Source organism: Corvus cornix, chromosome 1 (assembly GCF_000738735.6).
Source record: "Corvus cornix cornix isolate S_Up_H32 chromosome 1, ASM73873v5, whole genome shotgun sequence".
Lineage (NCBI taxonomy): Eukaryota > Metazoa > Chordata > Aves > Passeriformes > Corvidae > Corvus > Corvus cornix.
In genome coordinates, this window is record NC_046332.1 from 109,586,069 (window position 1) to 109,613,969 (window position 27,901).

At 39.3% G+C, this 27,901-nt stretch overlaps 1 protein-coding gene across 3 annotated transcripts in view; it reads left to right on the forward strand.

Moving 5' to 3' along the window:
- PRRG1 (proline rich and Gla domain 1) overlaps nt 1-27,641 on the forward strand; it is a 31,030-nt gene extending 3,389 nt beyond the window's left edge. For 2 of the 3 annotated variants that reach the window (XM_039552053.1, XM_039552058.1), the window contains exons 2-4: nt 12,901-12,950; nt 17,157-17,317; nt 23,885-27,641. In XM_039552053.1, the coding sequence (XP_039407987.1) occupies nt 12,941-12,950; nt 17,157-17,317; nt 23,885-24,403 (690 nt within the window). In that variant the 5' untranslated portion in view covers nt 12,901-12,940 and the 3' untranslated portion in view covers nt 24,404-27,641. Of the gene's footprint in view, nt 1-9,014; nt 9,120-12,900; nt 12,951-17,156; nt 17,318-23,884 lie in introns of those variants that run through there. The other variant, XM_010394537.4, reaches the window with a different exon arrangement.
- Nucleotides 27,642-27,901: the final 260 nt, after the last annotated feature.

Consider the following 27,901-nt stretch of genomic DNA (forward strand, 5'->3'; position numbering starts at 1 on the left):
TATAAAATCAGGCAAGAAATACATTTGCACGGCCCAATGTATTGGAGTTAGCATCCGGGGCTGAGACTCCTGGATAATGTAGTAGCTCAAGAAGTGTTGCCCATTTTCAAACCAGGAATGCTGCTTTGTGTAAACAGATTATTTTTTTGAGCATAGATGTCTTTACATGAGGGAGAGAGAGACTATCCTGCAATTGCATCTTGAAAGATCTTTGAGATCCCTTGCATTTTACACATTTCATTGTGCATTTTACACATTTCATTGTGCATTTTACCTGCTCAGTGTAGTGTTTTGTTTAAAGTATTTGAATCAGCCTTCTCATGTGCTTCTGAAATTACTTTTGAAAGGTAGCATATCATGTTTGAAAATACTTGACATACTTCCAGTTTTTCATTTTAGTGGTTAGTCTGTACCAATATGATTACTCCAAGAGTGGTCAGATTAAGTGACATTCAAGCTAAAATCCAGACACCATGTGAAGTGTAGGATGGGAGTAATTTGTCGTAGTGAAGTATTCATTGTATCACTTGAAACTGCAGAAAATCTGTATTTGCCAGAACTCTAGGGTGGGTGAGATTTTTTTGTTTGTTTGTTTACACCAAGAATTGTGGTAATTCTGGATATTCCTGTGTTGCTGAGCTCTTTGTTTTCCTGTAGTATAACAATGGATGGACTGGTTTCAAGATTCACTTTACAGCAATTCTTCATTAAAATCCCAATCGCTAAATTAACTGCTTAACTGTCTAAACTATAATATTTATTGTAAGTAGCTGCATTTTAAAATGTTTCCTACTTGGCATTGAAGAATGACTCAAAAAGCGAGAATTTGTTAGGTCACCGGTGTGAAGGCAGTTTATGAAATCCTAGCTGGAAAATTCATAAATAGTGGCTTCATCAGACATGTGAACTTTTGCACCTGACTGTATCTCTGGGTTTATCAGTGAGCTGTTTACTGACCTTGTGTCCATTCTTCAGGTTTTATTTGCAGACTGTAACTCTTCAAACTATTTATTAAATAAACCTGGGAGGAGAAACAACTTTCTGTTTGTCGTTCTCTCCCTAGTCTCTATTCTCATGGCTATGGGGAGTGGGGAAGGGTTAAATGAGGTTTCATTGTCAGAATTAGTTAAATCTCCTGCTGGCTTTCCTATAGATTTCTCCCATGGCAGCTGCAATGAGCTCACTCTGTGATATTTTATTTCAATACTGCTGAGCAGGTCTGAGTATCAGGAATGGAATGGACTCACTGTGCTATTTTCTGTTTGCTGCTGTTGGTTGTCAGAGCTGTGGGCAGCAGCAAAATAAAGGCTTGGCCTATTGAGTGTGCGGCTGCGTAAGCGGCTTAATTGGTCTAAGCTTCTGTCACTGCCTGAAAACACGAGTTCTTCTTTTTCCACTCCATCCTTGCTGGGTTTTGCATTTTGACTGCTTCCCTGGTGTTCTGCAGCCAACTGCATCAGGGAGCTGATCTGTTTTATTTTGAAACAAGCGAGAAAGTGAGAAGGTGAACAAACTCATCTTTTATGAAAAGGCCGCTTAGGGTGAACTGTAAAGAAGTGCCCAACTACAAGCTCATCAGATCTGCAGTTCTCAAAAATTGAAGTATCAAAGCACTTTCACTATGGCTGTTTGTTAGGAACTTTTGGCAAAGGTTTGATTAAAGTTTTCATCTCAATATAAGAAAGAAATTTTTTACAATGTGATCAATCATTCACTGGAACACCCTCCCCAAGAACATGGTGGAGTCCCCATAACTAGAGGGGGTTTTTTGCAATTGGGCAGGGTGCTGGATAAACTCATCAGGGCTTCCTTTCCCACAAAAAGTTGGACCAGACAATCTTTTGACATTCCTTCCAGCCTGGGCTGCTCTATGGTTCTACAAAACTTTTTGTGTGGGTCAAGTGATCTACACCAGAAATACCAAAGGTGGAGATGCACCTGCTGATGGACAGCATGTCTCCAATGACTTCTGCAGCATATAACATATGTGAATGAATTGCCAGACCTAAAAAATATCAGTGGTGTATTTTTTGCATTAGAAGACTCCTCCACATTTTCTGTGTGGTGGAGTAGGTGTTCAGCTTTGTGGGGTAATAGGGGAATACCCTTTTAAATCTTCCAGGAACAAAATGTTAGACATGTTAGATTCTGTAGAGGATCTGTCAGTTATGAATGAAGTTTTCAACAGCTAACTTCATTTTAATTCTGTGTATGCTTTTGATACAACTAAGATAAATTACATCTTCAAATACATATAATTGCACACACAAATTTGACACATTAATTTGGCATGTGAGTTTTAGGAACGTCAATGTGAACGTACTCGGAATTGTTTTTGTTATGTGCAATTTGTGCTTCCTACTCAGGCAGAATGGGTGTTATACTCTGTCACTTCATGGAGGAGAAGATCAACAGTAGAATTATTGGTTTAGTTTTGGGAGCTGCTCTAGTGTTTTTACAATGCTTGAAAGTACAAAAAAATTCTTTGTAAGTATGACCTGATACTGGTAGGTATGCATTTATGCTGCATGATTGATCAGTTGTGATTTAGAGCTTTACTGTGATCCTTATTTCTTCATAAATGACTGTTTGAATTAGATGCTAGTTCATCTTCCAGTGTTTTCTCCAGTTAGGATGTTCAGAATGCCTCCATCCTCTAGACCAGTGTGCTTCCTTTAGGAAAACTTCCATGAATTTAAGGATTTCTACTGCTCCATAGAAGTCGTTTGGAAGGGACCATGAATAAAATTGTTGGACTAGAGGTCACAAGGGATGCAAAACTAGCTCCCTGAGAGGTTGACTTTGGTGGGAGATACAGTCTGGAAAGTTCATATTTCCTTTCTGTGGCTGCCCTGGAGAGCAGAGGGGCAGAGGAGGAGGGAGGTCAGTGGGTGAGGGACAAAGCTGAAGTGCAGAGCACTTCATCAGCCACATCGGGGATCTGATCCCCGGGAAAGGGTGGGTGGCAGTGGCTGGAAAGGAGGAGAAATTCCTTGACTCTTCTTCAAGGCTGAAGCCAAAACATCATGTTTTACTATACCCCAAAAGTGTAAATGAGCTGGAGTACTTTTGTGTGTAGGTGCAATCAAGTGCAATGCAGTAAAATAATGTGTACATCTTCACGTATTTGGAAATTCAGGTGAAGGTGATGTGAGGAATAATGGATGTGGGTGTTGAGAGAGGGAAGTAAGAGTATTTAGTATTTAAAACTTACATTTTTTTTTTTTCCTGGTTTGTAGGGCTTTTTACCCTTCTGTTTTACTTCAGCTGCTCTCTGGACTCTTGTGTACAACTTTCTGTATGCACTCTCTTTGCAATTCCCCAGTGTGACAGAAAACTTAATAAAATCTCTAAAGCAGTTGTGCCTCATTATCTTTTGCCTAGGTACCATATAATTCAATAAGATGAAATATGTGTTTATGACTCTTTCATAACTTGTCTGCAATTTGATTTTTGGTTGACTGGAAAATCCTATTAAAACATGCTCTGAAATGTCATATATGCATTGCTTCAGGGGAGGACAGGCAGGGTGGAAATTTATATTAAAGCATGCTGATGGTGCATGAATACTTGGAAGAGAAGGCTTTGTTTGCACATTTCTGTAGCTTAGTTTAGTACTTCACAAAGGAATTACTTTTATTGGTTTGGGGTTAATTTTTCTAAATTAAGTGGGGTGTTAGACATTGGCCTACAAAACAAGTGCTAAATGCAGTTGCTGTACAGGGCAGAATGTTGCCTCATCACAGAAAAACAAAATAAACTTCATGAAGTAGTAGTCTTACGTTTGCTATAAAATTATTGCATGCAAAATAAAGATGCCAGTGTGAAATTATCCAGGTTCCTTTTTACTGCAAAAATGCACATTCTGAGATCTAGACTCTTTCTGGGTTTTTTTAATAGCTGCTTGAAAAATACTGGTACTTTGGAGGGAAACTGATTTTTAGAAGTAGCTATTGCTGCTTGCCTTTCACAATATTGTAATAATTCCAAGAAAAACTTCAGTGAGTTGAGGAAAACCTTTTTCAAATGTATGGAATTGTTAGGTCTCTCTTTTTCTGTGAAAACAGCAGACTTGAATATTGGATTCAGATTAATGCAGTTGGAGGCTGAATCTTGTACAGCCAGTTTGTGTTATTGGAAAATCTGTAAAGGTATTATTGGTGACACTTGGGTCATGGTTTTGCTTTATAAGCTGTGTTGGGGAAGAAAGTATCTGTAGGAGTTTCAGAGCAGGATAAATGGTACCTTGTTAGCTTTGATCTTGTGACCTTTTCTGAACGGACAAACACTGTACCTGCAATGAAATTACACTTTTGTGAATGGACGGTGCCCAGAGACTGTTCTTTGGCCCTTCTCTCTCATGTCTGGAAGGTATGATCTAAAATTAAGGTAGTACTTTTACTTTTTTTTCCCTTCCCTACCTAACCTATATATGCTTTTAAAAGGCAGAAAACACTGTTGTACTCTACTTTCTACTTATCCTGAATGCTTTGATGTGTTGATTAGGGAGACCAGAGGCAGTGTGAAAGGGTGATTGTAGGTAGGGAGTAGGATCTTTAAAGAGACCACTTGCCATCTATCAACTCAATTTCTGGTTTTGTCATGGTATTATGTGCTGGTATTTACTCCCCTGGTCCTAATCCAGTTTTAAACCACTTTGGAGAGGAACTGGATGTAGTTACCCATTCTGTACTGGGCACTGGACTTCTTCTCTCCTTTTACAGCCAGGTAGTTACCAATAAAAGCTACATCTGAAGAATTGTGTTCCAGTAATCACCAAATTTCACCCTCATTTATTGATTCCCTCTTTATTTGTTTTCATCTATTTCTACTTTTGTCCTGAACAGCACCCTATGGCAGCAAGTTCCATTAATTATACACTATGTGAAATTTCAGGTCCTTTGATTTATTTACATGTGTCAGCTGAGGACAGTGGATACCCTCCAGTTTCTCATGTGAGAAGTAATGGTTGGCTACAATGAGTTGCAGGTGTTACAGTTAGATCAGCTGAATGTCTGTCTTCTCTGAACTGAGAGGTTTGTTATACACTGATGATTTAAACACAAAGGATATTTTTCTTCTTTCCAAATAAATAGCAATATGTAATTTTTAATCCATATACAATATAATTTTCAGCTGAAGTTGAGAGCTGCTGGCTATTCCTCAGTTTGTTGTCTGTAAAGCATCAGGAGATGGTCTGAACTACAAAATCAAAGTTGGCTTGTTCATAATCTGCAGAACAGATGCAAATGTTTCATTTGTATGAAAACAGGGACAGAATAGGGGAGGAAAATAAAATGATTGCACGTTCAAAGCTCCTAATTTAGGGAAGCTGTGAGTGAAAACATGCTGTAAAGAAAACATTCTGCAGCATTCTGATACTGTAGATGTGGGTTCATGTGGGTTTTTTTCTTAAAAAGTTCTAGCGGGTCCATTGATTATTTTATCTTAGTATAAATTTAAAAAAATACATGATAGATATTCAATAAGCAGCTGTCACTTTACTAGTATAACATAGGATTTTATCAATACATCATTTAACACTTCAGCCACTTGTAAATGTGTAGCAAAGGGATTGTGTACTTTCTCTGGCTTATTATGTATTGACTTTGTGTGTTACTTTATGATTTTAGAAGCTGGTAACATTTTGGAGAGGAAGTTATTGAAAATATCGGTAGTGGTGATCTTAAACTGGATGTTAATTTTCTAGTCTGTAACTGCCAATTTCCAGTCCTTGGCGGGGGGGGAAGGAAGAAGGTGCTTTTTTTGTTTGGGGAGGTGAGGGCTGGCTAGGTTGTCTCATAATTCCTGGATTAGCTGTCTCTCTGTGTCTCTTTTTGTGGTATTTCTGAGAAACCACTCCCGTATTTCAGGTTTTTAGCCTTAGACTGGACCCTGTGGTGTCCTGTGTATTAGCAGTATTTAATTTCCATGCCAAGAACATAACTTTTGAAGACAAGAGACAAGCATATAGACTGCTTCAGAAATCTCTTTGACTGTGGTGAGATTTTTTATTTTTGAGAGGTTTTATTGTTTGGTTTGTTTTTTAGTTTGAGGGAGAGCTTCACATTACCTTTGTTTTTGTCAACTTATTTATCAGAGTAATTTTGTAGCTTCACAGAAAGTTCTTCCCAAACATTCACTATCACCCCATAACAACCTTGGGCTCTTTACTGAGGAATCATTTATATAGATCTTCCTTCCTCAGCTTCTTACTGCTGTGAGTGTGCTCATACAGTGCCTGTTGAGTGTATCTGCAGGAGCATTTTGGTTCAGATTAGGAATCTCCCAATTGTCACCACTTACTGTGCTTTGGTTTGCATTGCAGAAACATTTCAAAACACTCAGACTGAGCTATTTTTGGATGAAGGTAAACCAGGATAAACTCCAAGAGCTGCAGTCCCACTGCTAGACAGTGCTCAGCTCATGAAAGCAAAATAGAGCTACCCCAAAAGTAAAATTCTTGACCTCTTTTGTGTAAGTGTTGGGTCCTCAGCACCAACTGTTTTGCTCTTCAGGTGCACTCCTAGTGCTCTGCATTCCTAGCTAATGTGAGTGTAGTCATGGATAGAGATAATTATTATGCACTTAGAAGTTATTATTCATGGCCAGTGTAATTGCTTCATTTAAAGAGTCCAGCTATTCAAGCCTGAGTTACAATAGATGATATCCAAGTGGCTGACAAGTTAGATTTGTCAGCTGGTACCCAAACACTAATTAGGTCAGGGAGCACCAAATCTATAGTGAAGCTGTGTTCCTGTCTCTGTTACCTTTTCACCTTTCCCACTATTAATCTGACTTCCCCTCAATTCCCTAACATGCTTGTCCTTGTTATCCAGCTGCTACCCCAAATCACAATGTTCTGACATCTCGCATGTGCTGGCAGTGCTCTTTCCCTGTTCTTGTCTCTTTAACTTACTTGAGTTGCCCCCTTGCAAAGGGCTGTGGAGCTGTAGCTGGTCCTGGACATGGTGTTTGCTTCCTAACTGCCCTCTTTTTGCTGGCAAAATGGATAGTGATTTCCAGCTGCCAAAGGCACTGTGACTGTTGAGATACTGCTGCAATTGGTAAACCCGTCTTCAGTGAGAGCATTAATGAACTTTCTCTGTTCTTCTTGGTCATTGATTTTTGTGGAAAATGTGTGGGAGCACAGAAGAAGTCTCAGTGTCAGATTTAGTTGAAAGGTATTGGGGGAGGAGCAGAATGTGGAATAGATAAGTGACATAGTATCAGTTTTGTGCCCAAACAAAATCAGGATAAAAGCACATCCTGCTGTGAAAGCTTTATTTAATTGTGCATCATTCTTGCTTGAAAAAGGAGAGGAACCGGTTATTGTTATATCAACACTTCAATGGATTATCAAGTTAAATACTCTGAATTTGAATTCCCGAGGCATAGGAGATTGTCTAACCTAAAGCAATGCCTTCTGTCAGTAGCTTACAGAAGAGTGAGGTGTGTGAAATTCTACTGTATAGGCTGCTCGGAAAGGCATGGTCTCTTGAGGATTTGTGGAATTCTGGTTTCCACACAGATGGTTATGTACGTGTTCAATTATGCCTCCCAGGAACTGCCCCACATGGTCCCCAGGAGTTTTAAAACAATGCAATCCACCAAAATTCTCCCTTTCTGTAAAGAGAGTTTTGTTACTTCTCCTGCCAAATGTCCTGCTCGCCAAGATGTATCGGGAGAATGTTCTTGTTTGATTTTGAAAGGGAGGGGAAGGAAGAGATAGCTTAGCTTGTAGCAATTCCCCCTTTGAACCCCTGGAAGTATCCAGAAAATAACCAGCCAGAATATTGCCACAGCTTAAACAGAACAAAAAACACAGAGTGAAGAAGGGATAATGAAGTTGAGGCAGAAGCTCAAACTCTCCAGCTGCAGTCCTGTCCAGCTGCAGTCATGAGGAGCTTCCTTCTCTCTGCTAACAGGGTGGTGGTGTGCCCTGTGCATGCTCATTCTGTGAGTAATGATCTGTTTCACTGGGTTTAGGGTGCAGTGGCAGTCTGCTAAGTACAGGTTCCTCTTAGTGATCTGGTCTGTGGTTTTAGATGCTTAAATTAATGATGATGTTTTATAATGCTGTGATCAAATAGCATATACAAAGCAGAAGGTTTTTCAGTTCTCTGTTTTACTCTTATTCTGGCCCCATGTAGTTTTAGGTGGGATAAATTTTTTGCATCCTTCTCTGATAGTTTCCAAGGTGTTCCATCCCTCTTTATTCCCACCAAATTCCCTGGAAAACCTTGCTGTTGCAAGCAAACTAAACTTAATAAATACAGGATTCTCCCATATCCTATGAAATTTCTGTTCAGGGAAAAACCAATCTATTCTTCCAGCATTTGAATCCATGTAAATTCTTTGGTATGCTTTTCCTGGGGAGAAAACTCTTTGCAGGTAGATAGCAATAAGTGAAACTGTAGTCTTCTGTAACATTTTTTCCAAGCATATAAAAGACATGTGGTGAGAGTGGGATTTTTAGGTAGGCACATAATGCATTGTGAATGCATGGCTGTCAGATAATTAAATAGGTACACAGGAAGTCAGATTGAAAATGTTTAAATATTTCTTCTAAACAAACCTCCCCCAGGAGTATTTCAGTTGTTGTATTTGTTTGGGGCTGAGGGGCTAGAACAGGGATGTTTATTTTTAGACTGAATGTCTACTGATGTTTCAGTTAATAGTGTCCCTGGAATGGACCTGCTTTCATAGAAAGCTCCAGAAGAACCTAAATATTTATAACTTTAAGAAATTATGTAGCTTTTTGGCTTCATGAATAGTACAGATTACAAAACTGAAGTTAACAGCTGTATCGCTTGTCAGAGTTCTGTTGCAGAATGAAAAAAAGCCTCTTCCCTCCCCGGACACTGTCATGCACATCCTTCCCCAGCTGAGAGAAGAACAGGGGCCTTGCAGTATTTTAAGTCCCTTTTAACACAGCAGGGGAGAAACCAAGTGAGGAAAAATCCTGCTGCTTCTTTATATTAGCCTTATTTTCCCTTCTCTTTCTACTTAAGGACTCGCTTTGTTCTCGATGTTCTGTGCCCTTGGAACACACGACAGTGAGTGAGAACAGTGCAGGCAGTTTGTGTGCCCTCAATCGGATCCTCTGTCCTTTAATGGTATGTGCTGCACACAAGTTGCCTTTAAACTCGGAGTCCGGAAATGTACCCGGAAGAGGTGTGTGCCTGCCAGCCAAAGATGGTTATCTTAATAAATGCAACAAAATCTTGCAGAAACACTGTCTTAAGACAACAGCTTTTAATGCTGAAATTAGTTACCTTCCCTATTTAAGAGATTGCCACTGCTAGAATATGATTATCACCTTTGGAAATGTGTATACAAATATTCTATGCTTTATGCTTATAGATAGTGTATTCAAGATTTGGGTACTTTCAGAATTGAAAAAAAAAATATTTAGGTTAGTTGTGGAAAGAAATGTACCCCTTGGTTTGTTACTTCAATATTAGTTCCTTAAACTTGCATGCAAGATGTTTCTCCTTGGTAAGAGGCTGCAGCCCTTTCTTGGTGAGCAGGGTAGTGCTGGTAAATAGCAGGGGCAGTGTTGGTGTGTCTCCTGGGCTGTCTCATGGGCTTTAAAACTCAGTGTTTCATTATAGTTCCTACTAGAAGTGTGTGGTTTATTGTTCTGTGTTTTGTTTTTTAACCGTTCTACTGACAGCCAAGCCAGGCAGTCAGGAAAGGTCATGTGTTGGTTGGATCTATCAGCTGCCATTAACTCAGAATTGGACACTCAGCATGAGTATAGTGCTATACAGCTGTTCATCGTGTTGTCACATATCTAAAGTGATGCATAACCTTATAGAAGATGGATAGAAGAGGGATTCATGAAACAACAAATACTGGTGATATTTACGTACTGTCGGGGGTATGGGGCTTGTGTGTGTTTGTTCTTGCATTTGTGTATAGAAAAGAAAAAGGTTGCTTTGACACCACAGGGCCATCGTAGGTTCCAGTAAGGTTTGTGAAGACTTAAAAGCAGGAAACTAAGTAAAGAGTTGGGCAGAGGAATAAATGAGTCAGTAGCAAGTCAGGCTGTTCCTGTGGCGTGACCTGCCATCTTCAGCTTTATTAGCTGGCTTATGACAGTAAAAATGATTTTCGTGCTTTTCTTTGTTCAACCCCTTCTTACAAGCAACCTTTGAACTATTTAGTCAGTTTGAACCAAGAGTGTCAGAGTAGAGGACCAAAGTAGAATTAAACTCCTTCCCTTTAGGGGAAGGGACAGTTAATAGAGGGCAAAGACCCAAGCGGTTCCTGTGCAGTGGGAGAGCCTGTTCCATGAGTGAAATGTCCATGTAGTGGCAGGGCAGCCATTGTCCATGTCTTTAATCAACCTCTAGCCCTGTAGGTTTTTGGGTGTCATAGCAGGAAGCTGTGAGTTGTGGGAACTTGGAAATGAAGAAGTTTGAGAGGAAAGTCAGGGGAGCATAGAAAGACACGTTTGTCGGAGAATGGGCATAAGTAGTTCCAGGGAGCTCTAAATACTTGTAATTGCTGTAACAATCTAATGTGGATTGATGAAAGGAAGTTTCTGCACTACAGCCACTGACTGAAAAGCTGTATTTGATATTTCCTAGAGAAGTTCATACTGTCTCTTTCTATGGGTAGAGGACGTAAAGAGAAATGTAATTTGTGTTTTGCAGCCACTTCAGCAAATCTTTCTTTTGTCACTAGCTCCTAATATAACTGCCTTTGAAGAAATTAAAAGATGTTTTGCCTTCTGCATTTTCTTTTTTCTCCTCCTTCATGTGTTTTCCCCAGTTTCCCAATCTGTGTATGTCGGTGTTGTGACGTTGATTCCCAGAGAACATGATATGCCAAGTACCTAGTGCTAGGTGCCAAGGCAGAGGCAGTGACTTATTCTGCTCCTGGTGGAAAACATGCCATAGCAGCAGGGAGGGACCAAGTCCCCTTTTTCCCAGCACAGTTCCAAATAGGCAGAGCCATCAGAGCAGTTGTGACTCATGGATGTGGATGCCTGGCTTCTGTTTTGGGTTGGTTTGTTTGGTTGGTGTTGGTTTTGGTTTTGTTTTTGGTTTTTTTTTGAATGTTGTAGAAATCCACACCCAAGTTGTGTTAAAAGAGTGAAACATTAAAGACTAACTGAAATTTCTGGCAAAAAAAAATGACCCCATTTGAGAGGGGAAGCATAGGAAGGTATGTTTAATTCACTGCACTGCTACCACTTAACAGAGCAAGGGAGCACTCCTGGGTGCTGCCTCTTCTATTGATGTGTGTTTATTTGGGGGCTGTTGCTAAACCAGCTGTCTGAAACTGGTGGGTAATAAATGGCAAAAGAAAATAATGATGTAATAGGTAAAGAGAATAGTTAGACCACTAGCCAAATCTTTTGTGGCCTGTTTATTAAAATAAGTTTAGCAATTTCTTCATCACAGATACTTGGGTTGCGACAACGTGACTAATCATTAAATGACATTAATTTTATTTTTATTCTAGAAGCAAAGGGCAAAGGTCTTTTGTTTTGGCATAGAGTAGTCTGCTAAGAAAACTTCTGGCTATTAAAAGAGGTTTTATATATATTCTGAAAAAAAAATTAGCCCATTGTTTCTGTCAACCTTAAATACTTAGTAACAACAAGCTAAACTCTATGGTGGTGAGATTTCAGAGTGCTGTAATGTCTGCTCTTTACTCACATTTATTTGCCTTTACAGAGATTTGATGAACTTGCTTTAAAATCAGTTTGTTCCTTCACCCTACATCTTGTAGTGCCAATCCTACAGTTTTGTTGGCGGGCTGGGATGTCTTCATGGAGCACCATTCACCTCAGCAGTCTGTACAAGTACTGCAGTCTGTTCTTGCACGACGAGTTACGGTGTTGGGCAGGCCAGGCTGGAAACATTAACTTTCCCTCTTTGTTTATTACAACAGCCATGGCCAACCTTTTTTACAGAAAAGTTTGCTTATGGGGGTTTGGATTTATGGAAAGTGAGGACATCTGGGTGGTGTGATATGTTGATGTGTAACCTGGCCTCTGAAGACTGGTGCTAAGCCTTAGGAGTTGGTAATTTATTAATAAAAGTCCCTTTAACCTCATGGTGTTCTACTAACTTGGTTAGGCTGTTGCTCTTACTTTGCTGAAAGCTTTTATTTTCCTAACTTTTCCCATACCAATAAAGACTTCAAGGAGCTGCACTACTCTTGCTGCCGCCAGATGCAGTTCTTGCTGGCTCTATGCCTGGTGGGTGCAATGAGCTTCAGGCACTTTCTCAACTGAGAGCATCTCCTCTCTGTTCTCTTTCCAAGATGAGGTACAAACTACATGTAAGTTCTTGTAGGGCAGGTTGGGATCCTCTCATGTAGTGCAAGTTCCTTTGCCAAATCACAGGTCTTGTTCTGCCCTTGAACTTTATGCAGGCATCCTGCTTTAATCAGTAGCTGACTCTGAATGAATTTCCATGTGTTCAGTCTGATTTCAAAAAATCTGATCTATAGACTAAAGATAATGAGTTGACTTGATGATCTCTGCAGAGTGAATTTAAGTCTTAGTTAAGGTATAAGTAATTACAGTGGAGAATGTAATACCTTTCAAGTTCATTTAGGTAAAACAGGTTGCATTTTGTTTAAAATTATACACACCCTCTGATTTCATATTAACATTTTTGTATATTCTGAATCTGAAAAGTCTTGAAAAATGTTAAACATTCACCATTTCAAAGGTTATCTTTTTCTTGGATAGTATTCCTATACTACTGAAATTAACCTGCATGCAGTACTGGTACAAGTCAAAAGAGGGATTAATCTTGATCATGGAGTTTCAAATACTGATGTATTTGTACCAGTATGTGGGAATCAAGAGAAACTTGTCCAAGTTGACTGTAATTCACAAACTCAACAGGATGTTTCCTCTTTTGTTTACAGACTTGGTATTTGCAAGTTCCCTGCCTTGACAGCAATCACCATGGATAGTGGTAAGTTTAATTTACTGATGAGTGTGCATTCTCTGTTGTTTCCTGTGGACAGTAACACACCCCAAAACTCTCTCCTGCTCATAATCCCAGTCTCTTTGCACAAAAGATGCCCTCTGGCATTGAACTGCCTTTGATGTTACAGATGACACAGATCTTTGCCCACACTGAGCTCAACTGGAGTCATGCAACTGTTCTGACAGAGATATTATTTGCAGACCATAAAAATCATCACAGACTTATTGTGGCTCTTTGAAAGCTGGCTGCAGAATGAAGACCACAAAGCTGAATTTGCAGCCTTGAGTACTTTAGTTTTAACTGTTTTTAAGCTTGTCTCTGTAACTCCAGATTCTCAGAGCAGAAGTCACTTTTTAAACTCTGTAAATAAAAGCACAAATCATTTTTCTCCTTCCAGCCCTATTCAAACCAAATGGACTTACTAAGATGACCTACACAAAGGTTCTAATTTAATAGCAGCAGCTTCAAATTTAGAGCTAAAATGTTTACTTTTACTATTTAGTAGTGATTTTAGTGTGGTTAAATGTTGGTGAGGAGTCAAAAGAGGAAGCTCAATAATGGTCTCAATAGAGCTGGTTTTGGTGTTCAGGCTGCCTCGGGCTCTGCTTTAGCGGCACTTCTGTCCCTCGGAATACTTTTCCCACGCTGCTGATCCCTGTCCCTTCTGTCACTAGAGACCTAGAACCTGTTTTCTTCCCCTGTGACAGCTTCAGCTGGCAGGCTGCAATGTATTTATCCTCTGGTGTCCTTGCCTGGCTCTGGTTCTGATTGAATTTCACCTTGCTAGAGTATCCATTCACTATTAGGGTAGCAGGCAGGCTTTCCAGAGGATGTGTAATGAATTGATCTGACTGTATTGTTCTCTTCAATAATAATAAATGAAACTAAGTCTTGGAAGCTTTCTGATACATAAAAACTTGGTAAAAGCCAATTATTACAGTTACATACAGAGCACAAGTATGTCTGAAGAAACAATGTATTCAAATGCATTAAATTTGGTAGTTGTATATCTTCATCTATATCATACAAAAACTGGGGAACTAGAAGAGACTTCAGATTATTTGTTTCTGTGTGTATCTTTCATAATGTCAAAACAACAATTTTGACTTTTCTTTTCTCTTGTATTTGCTAGTTGATCTCCTTAACAAAGTGAAAAAGTGACTTATCTTGCTTCATTCCTTTATTCTTACCACATGCAAGTGTTCCCTGATTATGTTCAGCTCCACAGTAACAGCTGCAGTGAATTCAGCCATGCTGTGGCTTAGCTAGGTGGGCATCCAACCCAAAGTGGGCTTTTTGCACACTCCTATCCATCTATAGCTGAATATCTACATAATTATGGTCCTGGAATACTAAGAAGTCGAAGTGGGTTCTGCAATACGGTTCCATTTTCTTTTTTTTATAAGATTCATCAGGCCATGACTGATTCTCATTAAATCCCTGTATTTTGATAGCATGTTTTTATTTCCTTGATACATTTATATTGACTTCTCAATAGGATTCGAAGTCACTAGGATCGTGCAAAGCATTCAAAATGTCTCGTCAGAACAAACAAGTTAATATACTTCATTTTTTTTTCAGCTTTATAGGGTCAAAAGGCATTCCTAGTCTGGATTAGCCAGAGATTGTTATTTATAGGACACATTCATAATTAATATGGGATGTAGTTTATTTTCCTCATCAGGCTTTGTCTCTATGAAATGTGCATTTTCTATACTGTATTGTGAGAGAAGACAGACTTTCCGAATATGAGTTGTTAAATAAAAACTTTGGGGGTATAAATAGTCATATACTGTCTGTTCTTGAATAGAATTAGCATTTTGCTGTTCTTTATGAATGCATTTTGAATCAGAATAGCTCCTTTTGGAAAACTAAAGTATTACCTAGAAATTCATACCAATAGATATCAAATGCAATATTTCTTAACATGCCAGCTTTTAAACTTTTATTCTCTTTGCAAATTGGAAAGTGCATGTAGAAACAAGTATTTGTATGTTGTTTCTGAGAGCCAGAATCTGCAAATCAGGGTATTTTCAGCTACCTGCCCTTTCCTGTGTTTCTTTTCCCTCTGCATCCCATACAAAGCTGTCATAATTTCTCTCATTGCTCTTTTTGGGGATGGATTCCGTCCGTGAAATGAAATTCCCTAGGTTTTGTCTGCTGGAGGAAGGAAAACTTAATTTGTAATGCATTATCTACTCTTCAGTGCCTCTACATATGGACACTCTTAGGAGAGTCTGGCCTGACACTTGTTCCCTTCAAGAATGCCCACAAGGATTTGGGGAAAGTAGGAAAAGCACTGGCAGTTCATCCCCAGGCATGGCTGTGTGCTGCGTTCCTGACATGGATGAGTTCTTCAGCTCACCACCTTGAGGTGATCACTGAGGCATGAGGATGAAAGAAACCAAGTTATTCAGGCCGTGAGGGAAGCGAGGGGAATTGTGTGGGAAGTGGAAAAAAGCCATCTTCTTTCCTTTTTGAAGAGATTTCTGAATATTAATTTCTATGTTATTTAGTCACTGAACTTACACCATAGGAGATGTCCATGTGCTCACCTGTGGTGCTGAAGAAACCCAAATTTGCAGTAGATGCAGTTGCAGAGTTGAATGCACTGTACTCCTGGCATCCTCATGAGCAGTGTAATGTGTTTGAATGCATGTATGTAATGTATTCAGCTGGAAGCATAGGAGTCAGTGGTGTTTTGGAATTCAATCTTTGCATCTTCATTTAATCCTTTGCAAAAGGAAGATCACTCTCTAATGATTTGTAACCAAGTTGTGACTGATTGAACCTGGCTGGACACCAAGTGCCCCCCAAAGCTGTCACTCCCCTCCACCATGGTCTGCACCTTGGGCTCCAGGGGAATCTCAGCCCTGGCACCTGGAGCACCTCCTCCCCTTGCTTCTCGCCTGACATGGGGTAATTTTCTAGCAGCTTCTCACAGAAGCTACCCCTGTAGCCTGGCCACATAGATCCATTACAATAGTATACCACAGACACTAAACAAGTTGAAATTAGTTATGCCTAATTATGCTAATCAGTGCTGGCAAATACCACCACATCTTTCTAAAGCAAAGACACAGGGATTGTCTTTGTTTCCTTGCTGTCCTCCTTTTATAACATTAAAAATCAGATGATTGAGGGAAACAAAACCCTTCAGCCTAACTGTAAATGAAGCAATGCACAAATGATTGTGTAGGCCAAGAAAGTGCAACAAATGCATTAGTGTGGCAGAATCATTATCCCCTCTTGCTGGCACTGAGAGCCCAAGAACAGTGTAGCACTGACTTGATGTTCCTGCTTCCTGACCTGAAATAGCTGGAGAATTCCTTCATCATGCACTGCAGATGTACCTCCTGGGTAATTCAGTCTGATGGATTTCATAGTGTTTCCAGTTACTGCTTACGTAGAAATCATTGAGACAGAGTTTGATGGAAAGCTGGAACATCAGAAGAAAAGAGATTGCTTCCAGCTCTCTTCTTTGAACAGCAAACTAAGGAAAGCAAATAAGGAATACCTGTGTCAGAACATTGGTTGCCTTTTAGGATTGTTTCATTTGATTCGTCAAATAAGGTGAGGTTTTCTGTATGGTTCAAGAAAATAGAAAGAGGATACTTCCCCCCACACCCTCAAAAGGGCACCCATTTCATGGTTGAGATTTCTGGAATGAAGAGAATAAGTCTGCTTCAAAGTTGCTTGAGAAAACTTACAGACTTAAACATTGATAAATGCAGCTGCCTGGTGTTTGTGACTCTGGGTAATAGTCATAAATATTTATATCAAAAACTTCAGAGCATTCTGGCTCTGCTGCCCTCAGGCAGTTGCAAATATCATTTTGGATGTTGACAAGCAGGATTTGTTTGTTCTGTGTCAGCTTGAGCTGAGCATGTGCCTCTCTCTTCCAAGGATTCTTCTTGGGCACCAGCTTCAGTCTGGTTACGCCACACATGATTATGATGCTGAATGGAGGTCTCTGCATTTATGACATTTGAGCAGTAGATACTGAAATTGTAGGCCCAAGTACTTACAACAGTGAGCAAAACTAGGAAAAGCTTTTTATCATATCAAATGAAGGGGAAGACTTTGAAAAAACTTTTTCTCAAAGGCATATTTTCTTTGAGCAATTCTAGCATGAGGTTTTGGGTATCTATTTTAGAAGTGACCTTTGTTGTCTCTCCTCTTCTTATGCAGTGTTCTTAACAGAGGACAAAGCCAACTCTGTGTTAAAAAGATACCCAAGAGCCAACACTTTCCTGGAAGAATTAAAGCAAGGTGACATAGAACATGAATGCAGAGAAGAAATCTGTAGCTATGAAGAAGCAAGAGAAGCATTTGAAAATGAGGAAAAAACGGTATGTTTTGCTGTGTATGTAAAGATGGGTAGGCTGTATTGATACTAAACTTTTGGGTGTGCTGAGTGCTTGTGTGTTTTCCAGCATTGCATTAGATTTGGTTTTTGCACAGGGAAATTGTACTGGCAAGGACACAAAATTTGCGCAGGTGACACATTCCACTCTTCAGTGGCTGAGCTCTACATCAAAAAATAAGTGTATAAAGGCATAGTGGACATTTTAAGTTCTTGGCATCTTTTTGTTGGGGGTCATACCTGGGGAGACGGATAAGGCTGGCAGGAGAATTTTCTGATTTATTAAAATGAAGTTGTAGGACATGTGGTGTCTCTTCAAAGTTGCTTCTTTCTGAAGCTGTAAAGTGCCTGCACACAGGTGTTTTTTACCTCCCAAACTTGACTTGTTGTGACTATTCCTAATGATAGCTCATTGTGTAATTAAGAATAATGTGTACAATGAGACAACTTGTATAAAATTCTAACACAATATCATTTTTGCTTTTTGTTCCAGTCACTAGAGAAAACATAACCTGAACATGTTGTCTCTCACTTCAGCTTCTTTCTCCCATTTAGGAACATGTTATGGTAATTAGCATTTCCCTTGCAGAGGTATTTAGGAAGTAGTAAAATAGAAACAATTACATTTCTTTTCTGCCGCAAGTGGTGAAGGAGCTTCCAATAAGGTCCTGACCTATTATCCATTTCCACTACTGTGTCCTTTTTCCCTGGCTGCTGTGTTCTGCTGTGGTGAGCTGCTAATGGGCCAGGCTCTGCTAATGTGCATTTGTGCCTGACCAGACTCATTTACTTGGGCTTTATTTAGTGCACTGTCCCCCAGCAGAATCCATCCACACAGCCACTTAGTAATACTTAACATCTGTGTCCCAGGGGAAGGGAATGGGTGCAGTAGACTGGGAATATGATACAGTATATTCAGAGAAACACAGGAGCAAAGCTTTCATAGTACAGATAGACTGGAAGTCAGATAGGGTCTGTAGCTTATTTATCTCATGGTAACTTTTTGTCTAATCTCTATCGTTGTATTTTTTATCTTGTCCATTTGCTTCTTTGTTTTTCTGCAGTCTTCTGGGCAGGTCTGCAACATGCAGATTTGTAATATTAAAAGAATATCAAGTAGTTCCCTCAAGTTATTTTTGGTGCCTGAGTTTTTAATTAGCATTGTGTATGTCAAATGTGCATACATGCCATTCAATATTTCCAAGACAGGCTTGGGAGTTTTGACAGATTCAGAATTATTATTTAAAGCTATATAGTTAATTATAAAGATAAAACTATTATGTTAGGCTAGAGCCAACAGGGAAGAATTTGAAGTTCTTTGTGGGTAAAATAGAGTATGAAATTCTGTGTTGACAAATGTGCATGTGGAGGAATTGGGAACATTTATTATAATATATGATTGGCTCTGAACTGAATTCAGGAACAAGATCACAATTTCAATCTATGAATACTTCAATTTAAAGCCAAGCAGTCAAACAAAGCCAAAACCAGATAAAAAAAAAAAGAGTTATAAGAATCTGAAGTAAAGGAGCAGAGATCAAAATAGAGAGTTTACCCACATCTTGAATGTGTACAACTCTCATCTCCCTCTTTAAAAGCAAATTAGTAGGTGAGGAAGGACCAGAGAAATGTGACAATTGTTGAAAAATATGGAAAGACATGTATAACAACAACAGATCATAAAATAATTGAATCAGGGAATATGTGATGATGTCTGTGAAATGAAGGCTGAGCTGAGGTCAGTGACTTGCCATCCTTCTCATAGCAGAGATAAGAGGGGCCTCAAAGGAAACTGGAAAGGTGCAGGTTCAAAGCAAATAGAAGTCTCTCCTCACCACAGCTAATAGAGCTGCCTTGCCACAGGATGTCTCAAAGCTTGTATAGGTTCAGAGAACAGTGATGTAACTGAAGGGAAGATTAATCAGTCTGGAACCATTAATTAAAAGGAATCAGCTTTGGCTAATGGAGGCTCTTGAGGTACAAATATGTGAAATCTGGGAGAGTACCACTGCCTGCTTGTGTTTGAACTCTTTCAGCAGTCTCTAAAGATTATTGTCAGAGAGAAGTTAACAGATAAGGTGAACCCTAGGTGTGATCTTGTAGAGCTGTTCATTGGTGGTGCCTGTAGCCTGCAGGCAGCACTGCATGTGGTCACTGGTCAGGTGTCAGAGGTTGTTGGGAGGCTCAAAGATTTATACAAAGGTTACTGTGCAAAGTACCTGAGTGTGGTTGTAGCACTGGTATTAATTTAATTTCCATTAAGTCACTTTTTTTAAATTAAACTGCATGAAGATTTTAAAAGCTGGAAGTCCCAGATTTTCATTCCTGTTGCAAATTTCCTGTGAATTTTAAGCGTTGCAAAAATTGCAAAGCTCTCTGTGTTGCTTTATTCAAGCAAAACAAACAAACTACTGCTAAAAAGCTTAGTAAGCAACTCAAAACTCGGCAGCACCAGATCTAAAATGATGTGATCGAGTAAGGCTGCCAATGTCAGTCTGTGTAATTACGGATGCTGGATAAATACTCAGAAGAGAAGAGGTGAATCTTTTCCTGCTACTTGAAACTGGGGGCAGACCAGAAGGAAAGCGTGTAGCAGGTGCACTCACTTCCCCTTACTGCTCTGTTCTCACCCTCTGCCTGGCGAATACCAAGCAGTCTTCTGACTGGCTTATTATCAGTCCACCTTTAAAACAAGTCAGGCAATTGACAAAGGATCATTTGAGGCTGACAGTGCTGCCAAATGTCGTAAAGGCCTCTGCTGAAATTCTCAGGAGGGTGTGAGTCTCCTGACTTCCTTGCAGATCCCTTATTTGGTTCAGCATTCAGATCCAGTTGACTGATAGTGACTCTGTTCTGAGAAGTATTACAAATAAGAGGGAAACAAAATTCTTGCAAATTTTGCTGTAATTGTCTTCAGGATGCATTTGAGAATTCCTTTCTATTATTTCAAACTGGATTTGCCAAAACACTAAGGTACATTCAGAAAAGTAGTTCTTGGCAGGAATATATGTTAGATGTTTTCTAAGTCTTTTCCATTGCAGTTATCTGATTATGTGGCCTGCTTAACTTAGTTTTTCAGCCTTATAAGGCTTTTACACCTGGTATTCCTGGTTGTACAGCACTCAGGGATAAATGATTACTGAAGTGTCCTGTTCATTAATCACAAGTTAGTAATTTTGTAAAGCAGGAAGTCTTTTCTGTTATTAGGTTAAGAGACCAGCAATTGTGGGTGGAATGTTTGTGCTGTGAGTTTTCCAGCTTCTAAATTACTCTTTAACTTTCTGTATGAATTTTACAGCTACTTTGTAAGTTTTCAGTCTTCCCCCTCTTGGTCTTTTTCACTGCAGTTTGTACAAATCCTCACACTGTGCAAATTCATCCAAGTTGTCTGTGGCTTTGTTGGGCAGGATTTGACTCTGACCAGGTGTCTTGTACTCCTCCTGCACCATCACTTTACTCTGCAGTGTAGCTGTGGGGTAGCAGAGCAGAGGGAAAGCTTGGCAGCTGTGCAACCCAAACCTAAAGGATGGGTTTCCTGCAGTTGCTGTGGCAGTCTGGAACTAAAAGTCCTTGTGCCTCTCTTGGAAATCTGACTTGCAAAAATGCAAGCTGGAAACCTGGGATCTAGTATGCTAACAAGGTTATATTTGGTGGGGTTTTGCAGGGTTGTTTTTTTGGTTGGTTGTTTTTTTCTTCTCCCCTGAAGAAGAACATTTAAAAGAATTTTTTTTAAATGAATAAGCAAGTGTTTCTTTCTTAGTGTTTTTCACCTTGCACAGAACTTTATTCCTCTGTCTCTGTAAGAGTGTTAAACCTAAAGTAATTTTTGACTGGGGAGTCTAAACCATCTTGAATTTTCCTTGCCTTGCATGTAAATGAAAGAGGACATTAAACTACTTTCATCCTTAAGGCAGTTTAAAGTCTTAGTTTAAGCTCTTTATACATCTGTCTGGTCACATCACCAAGTCAAACATCCCAAAAGCAACACACCCTGTTCTGCACTAAGTGCCTGCTACTCTGGGAGAACAGAACAGCTTTTCTGCTGCTTTGCCAAGTTGCAGAGTGCCAAGGAGAGATGCTGTTTCAGCTTTCTGAAGAAGATGCAGAGGCATTTTCCACAGCAGGTAGATCTGACCTAGAAGTAACATGGAAACAATATTAAAATACCAGTCACTACTTTACTACCCTTCTGTTGGAGAAGGTGCATTTCCTCTGCAGTCTGCAATGCAAAATAGATTGCTGGGGAGAAGTGTGATTTCTTCTTTTTCATCAAAACTACCTTTCTCCTCCAGAGAGTCTTTAAAATGACACATCCTTGCACAGTATATTTAATGACTTTCAGTAAGTCTTTGCAACTTTGGTCTTAAAAACTAACGTTGTACCATTTTATTTCTTTGCTGCCATTGAGGCCACAGAACAGGGATGTGGGAAGTTTGGTCCCCGTACATACAGTAGCATTTCATAATCCTAATTAATCCGTTTCTGCTTTTTTTTAGTTAACAATATATTATTTGTTCCACTAAGTAATCTATTTAGCTGTAATCTAACCAGATGCAAAAGTAATAGGTATTCTTAATTGCCTGGTAGTCTGGTGGGGAGAGGATGAGGTGTTTGGTTCTGCCAGGTTTTATCATGCAGAGATCCCAAAAGCCCTCAGTTGTGCAGCTAATGGCATTTTTCAATGTTAGTTCTCCCCAAAATACATTTTTCTAAACTCAGAACAGTTGGTTTGGGGTTCACTGTGGAACACACATCAAGGAGCACCCTTGTATAGAGAAGTATTTAGAGTCCATCTTCCCAGACTTTCTTACTTTGTGTGAAGCCAATGTTACCTGACACAGCTTAGATGATTTGGACCTGGGTTCACATCAAAGAGGGGCCTTGTGACAACCTGCTTGTGGCATCAAGCCTTAAAATTTAGGGGAAATGCCTGATCATGGATTGGTGTAGGAGTCAGAAATGTTTTGGTTTTTGAACTTGCACATAGGCATAACGAAAACTGAATTTATCTTTGGAAAAGAAAATGTACAGGATAGTTTTCATGCTTACATGAATTGTTGCATGCACATGGCATTGCTCTTAACCTGAGTACATTCTGATCCAGAAGTGTTGTGAGTGTGTTTTGCCCATGGTGTCCTGCCTTTGCACAGGGAAAGCTTGGCTTCCATGCTAGAGGGATTGTGCTGCTTTTAGACTCAAGCTGCCTCTGGGGTCAGTGGTGGCAGAAAATGCCTCTGGTGGCATTTTCTGTTTAATGTTCATCATGTGGCAGCAGGCATGGACTAAAAAAACTGATGAATTTGATTCGTGTGTGCACAAAGTCAGTCTGCAACCTGAATACATAATTTAGTAACAACTGAGCATTGAAATTTCAGTTCTACCTGATGACAGTTTTATAAACAGTTGCATAAAATGTGTGCTGTCATTTAAAATTGATGTGAGGCTGGCAGGAGCCAGATGGGGTCAGGTCCGTGCATTTTTAAAGAAAACTGAAGAGTTCAGAGTTTCTGGCGTGGACCAGGGGGTGTCATTAATTACAGTTTTTTGGTTTGGGGTTCTTTTTAGTTATACTACAATATACTAAAATACACCAAATTATGACTATAAAACACAGTGGAAGTGTTTCATAGTAGGAGGGACATTAGAGGTGAGGATGGCTATTCTTTTGAGGCAGGGTATGTTTTTCTTTTTGTACCATTCCTTCATAGTATTCACTGCAGAAGAAATTGCATGGTAACATGATCTTTGTGCTCCTACTTGTGCATATAAATACAGCAAAGAGGACTTTCAAGTATTGGTGTCCCCCTTCATCTTTGTTTTCACTTGTTCATATTTTCACTTTATGTTCCATTTATCTGTAGCTATGTTGTCAAGATTTCTAGAATGTAATAACCTGTTTAATAGCCTCATAGTTATGGTGCTATTTTTAACTGTAAACAGAGGATCTGGATCAACTCAAAATAGCCTGACAGGAATTAATGTATGAGCCAGAGGGTGGGGCATGTCTAAATTATGATAAGACAGTACAGCACAGTTGTGCTTTTCCAAAATGGTCTGTCATTCTGAGCCAGTGTTTCCCTGTCAAATTGTACTGGTGTATTATTGCAATTTTAGAACAAACAAACCCTAAACTTGTACCTTGAGTGGTGCTGACAAATTCTGATCCACCGGATGGCTGATGTGCATGCTGATTAAGCAGGAGCTTTTGAGATATTTTTTTTCCTAGTTTGTTTTGTGGTTGGGTTTTTTTCTTTTCTTTGTGTATTATTACTTAGTCCTGTCTGTGCTGCATGTTTGTAAACATTGAGTGCAGACGTAAGAATCTTAAAAGTAGTGAAGAGGTTGTTTTAAAAAACCAAATCCCTTTTGTATCACTCATCACATGAGAAGAAAAATTGAAAGTTTATGTGCGCTTATCCATGCCAATTCTTATTTTAATCATCAATATTTGAAATGCCTTTTTTTTCCTCATTCTTTAAAACAACTTGCTTACATTGCTTGTTTTTTATTAACTGTGTTATAGTTTCTGACATGTTGTGTCTTGCTCTTCTAGAAGGAGTTCTGGAAAGTCTACAAAAACGGACTCCAGGGAGAAAGTAACACAGGACATAGCTGGTATTCATTTTACCTTGCATTTCCATTAATCATTGGCCTTTTTGTTATCCTCATTGTCATTTTTGTCATCTGGAGATGCCTGTTTAAAAAGAAAATGCGTAGGCAGTCGGTGTACGTGCACAGGGGAGCCCACGGAGCGCTGGGCGATGGTGCTGATGGCAGAGGGCCCCTCCCGCCGCCTCTCAGCATTGTTCATTCCCCACAGGAGGAAATGTATGAAGTCAGTGGGCTCTCTCCAGGAGGTCTGAGCTATTCGGATGCACGGTCAGACTCAATATCCACAAGGCTCTCAAACTGTGATCCTCCTCCTTCCTATGAGGAAGCCACTGGGGAAATCAGTGTGAGAAGAAGCGACACTGAACAGCATTTAGATCCACCCCCACAGTATGAAGACATTGTGAATTCCAGTTCAGCCACTGCCATTGCACTTACTCCCATTGTCACCAGTACTAAGTAAAACAAGAAGAATGCCATGGACCTTTTAAAAATCAGTAATCATTTTGTAGCACTTTATCTTGGCTTATTATGCATTTCTGTAATTTAACGGACTTGTATACAATGAATTTCACCTTTTCTAGGTTCCCTCGTTCTTTGGGTTTGGGATTTTTTTTCCCCTATAGAATGTCTTAAAAGATAAGGAATCTGTATTGAGAGTGTAGTGCAGATACAGATGTGGTGCTCTGTCATACTTCTCAAAAGTACCTCTGTTTTGAAGGATGTTGCTTTATTCCAAACACTGTCCACATTCCCCACAAGATTTGTGGGATCGCCCTCCCCTTTCTTACTGCAGACTGTCAGAATTCCCTACAATAGGGAATCCTTAAGCAACATTTTAATAGTTATTTACACTAGAGGGGACTGATTTTGCAGTATTGCCTCTTGTCTGGTTGGTTCCTTTTTCTCACTTGGATTTTTGTTGCATGCTGCACCCTCTCCTGGCCCTCAGGAAGCTGGGAGCCTTTGTGTTCAAACCAGGATCTCATGGAGAATGCTGGTGTAAGAGCAATAATTCCAGACTCCTAGCAGGAGGGGTGTACTGTAAAGCTTTTGCTATTATAGCTCAAAATTCTGTAAATGCTTAGAAGCTGACAATTCAAGACACTAATTGGTGAATTTAATGGTATAAGTTTTTTTTCTGTGTTCTGCCTTTCCTGTTTTCCTGTCTTGTTTTAGTTTTCTATTCTAGAGGTGAGAAGTGTGCATATGTTAACTTCAGAACTTGAAAGTTCATGCGACAGTAATACCGAAGTACTCAAGAGTGGATAAAATCCTGATCATAGACTTCCTACTGTGATTTTCACTGGGACCAGGATGTAATCTATAAGCACATACACCCAAAGGCATTACTCTCCTTTTTAAAAGGGGAAAAAGGAAAGAAATTCAGTGTCTGTGACTTCTTTTTTTCCCCAGCTATGAAAACCTTCCTCAAGGTTTTCCCTGCTATAAACCCCTTCCTCAAGTTCTGATACTCTCTTGCCTACTGACAGGTACCTTGTGTGCACCTTGTACTGGTGCCTGTGGAAATTCTTTGCAGAGAATATAGAAACCTTTTTTCAACAACATTTATTGCTTATCCATTCCAAGGAATTCTAAGAACGTGCAGCCATAACCCCAAGTATTAGTGTGGAGTGACTTTCTGAGACTGAAGAGATGAATGCAAGTTATATACAGGCTTGTACAGAATTTCACCCACCTGGTTTAGGTGGTACAAATTCTAGTGTGGTGTTTCTTTTTTCACAGGTTGATTTAAAAGGTAATTGCTTGGTTTAATTTCTGAGTATTAAGTTTCAGTTTTCTTTCTTCCCACACCAGGGTAGCATGGCATTAGCTTAGTACTGTTCTGTGGTCTACTCATCAATTAGCACCAAATGAAACTTATTGAGCCCTGAAGGACTAAATTTTGTCTTTCTTACAACAGAAACCCAAACTGTCTTGTTTCAAACACCCCAAATGAAATGCCCATGCCATCTGTTTGAAATTGCTCTTAATGTCCCTCTCATGGGGCCTTGGCCCACCTTTTCTCAGAGGATTTTTATGGAAGGAGACTGGAAGGAAATGGATGGTTATAGATGGGTGTGTAAATGCACACTTTGATAAGAATATGATCTAATGTATTGACACGTGGAGTCAGGAGTTCTCATTTTTGGCAGAGTAGGTTGTCTTTGTTGCCTGCTGGGGCTCTTCAGCTGCTAAAGCAAGTTGTATTAGAGATGAACTCCTGGCCAAACTCCTGACTCCACAGTCAAAACTGTAACTCTCATTTATATTCATTATATATTACAGATATATTAAGATAGGCAGATAAGTACAGTATGGTTTGGACACTTGTAGTAAAAATTGCCTGGGTTTTGTTTGTGGACTGTCAGACCTTTTCTTTTGAAGTGGTTTTAGCTCTTGTGAATTCCGAATTGAGACTTGTGGAAGTTAAAGCTCCTTTCATACCAAGCAAGAGTTAATGAATACACTGCTCTAGGCAGATTCACCAGAACAAAGTGCCTCATCCCAGCGTGCAGGAACCACCTCAGAAAGAGCTGGTGCTTCAGTGTCTGTGCCATATTGGCATCTCCTGTGCCTGCCAGCACAGATAGTAGTTTTAGCAGTAACTTCCTCGTCAGGATATAGGACTTTCCTGTAGGAAATGCATGGAGATCACCCATGTCACATTAGGTTGTTAAGCAGCCGTCATCATCCCCTGAACATGGGCAGTCTACTTTAGTAATTTAGACATGAGCTGGCTTTTCCCTTTTTTCTGTTTTTTCTTTACTCTGTATTCCACTACCACTTCTGAAGGGTTTGTTTCTGGCTCCTAAGTTGAGTATGTTACTTTGTCTTGTTACTGTGTCCAGTAGATACTTTTATGTGCAATCCAAAATTGAAGCTTGCCATTCCAAAAAAATTCACAACCAAAAACTTAAAGTGATTTAATTAGACAATGCCTTTTCCATGAGTACGTGAGTGTGAAAGACATTGTGGACTATAAATTTATGTCTTGGTGAATAAATTCGATATTTAAACTAAACCTGTGTGGGACAGTTGTGCAAATGCATTTCCTCTGAGACATGAACAGTTTTCTCCATGTTGGAATAGTGTCAAATTACAAATTGTTTTGTTCTATTTTGTGAAATGTGGGAAAATAGCTTAGTCTTGTGGTTGGCTTTTCTAACCTAACTGAAAAATAAAATTTTATTTGTACTGGAGTTTTATACAGCTTTTTTTTCCTTGTTGTTTTACCTATCCTAGAATTGCATGGTCATGCAATAAATATAAATTTATAGTTGTATCTCTCTAAGGTTTTGCAACTCTGAATGCAGTGCTGTCTTGACTGATGACATGAATAGTCAGGATACTGCCTTTCCCACTTCTGAATGTAACATTGAATTTCATCTTGTATAAGGACTGAAATTATTTAGCTACTAAAACTAACTTAAAGGTGGCGCTGTTTTAAGAAATTATGGAAATTAATGATTTGCTTAGATGATATTAACATTAGTGAAGGTTGTGCTCTCTTCACTGGATGTAAATAACCTCTGATTACAGTATTGTGTATGTTAAAGGGGTTTGGTTTACATTAAATTATCCTATTTAAACATTTTTGCCTATGTTTATAGAAAATTTTTTGTAACATTTGTTTTTCAATATGCTAAATAAAAATTTTTAAGATGCCTCTAATGTTTCAAAATACCAGTTTTACACAACTGCAGTATTTACTTTGTGGTCTTTTAATTTCCATTGTTCTGTGGACTTAATCAGTTTCATGAATCAATTGTTTTGATGCTATAAAATACAAATATAATTTTGTTTGCAGGTAGGCAAGACTATTGTTTCAAAATTCAGGCTCAATTTCAATCGGTGTTGTTAATTTGTATAGTTTCCAATTTTGAAAAAAAGCATTTAACGCTGTCATGAGCTCATTTGCTTAGAGTCTGGTGTTAATAACACCAAGGTTGTGGGTTCA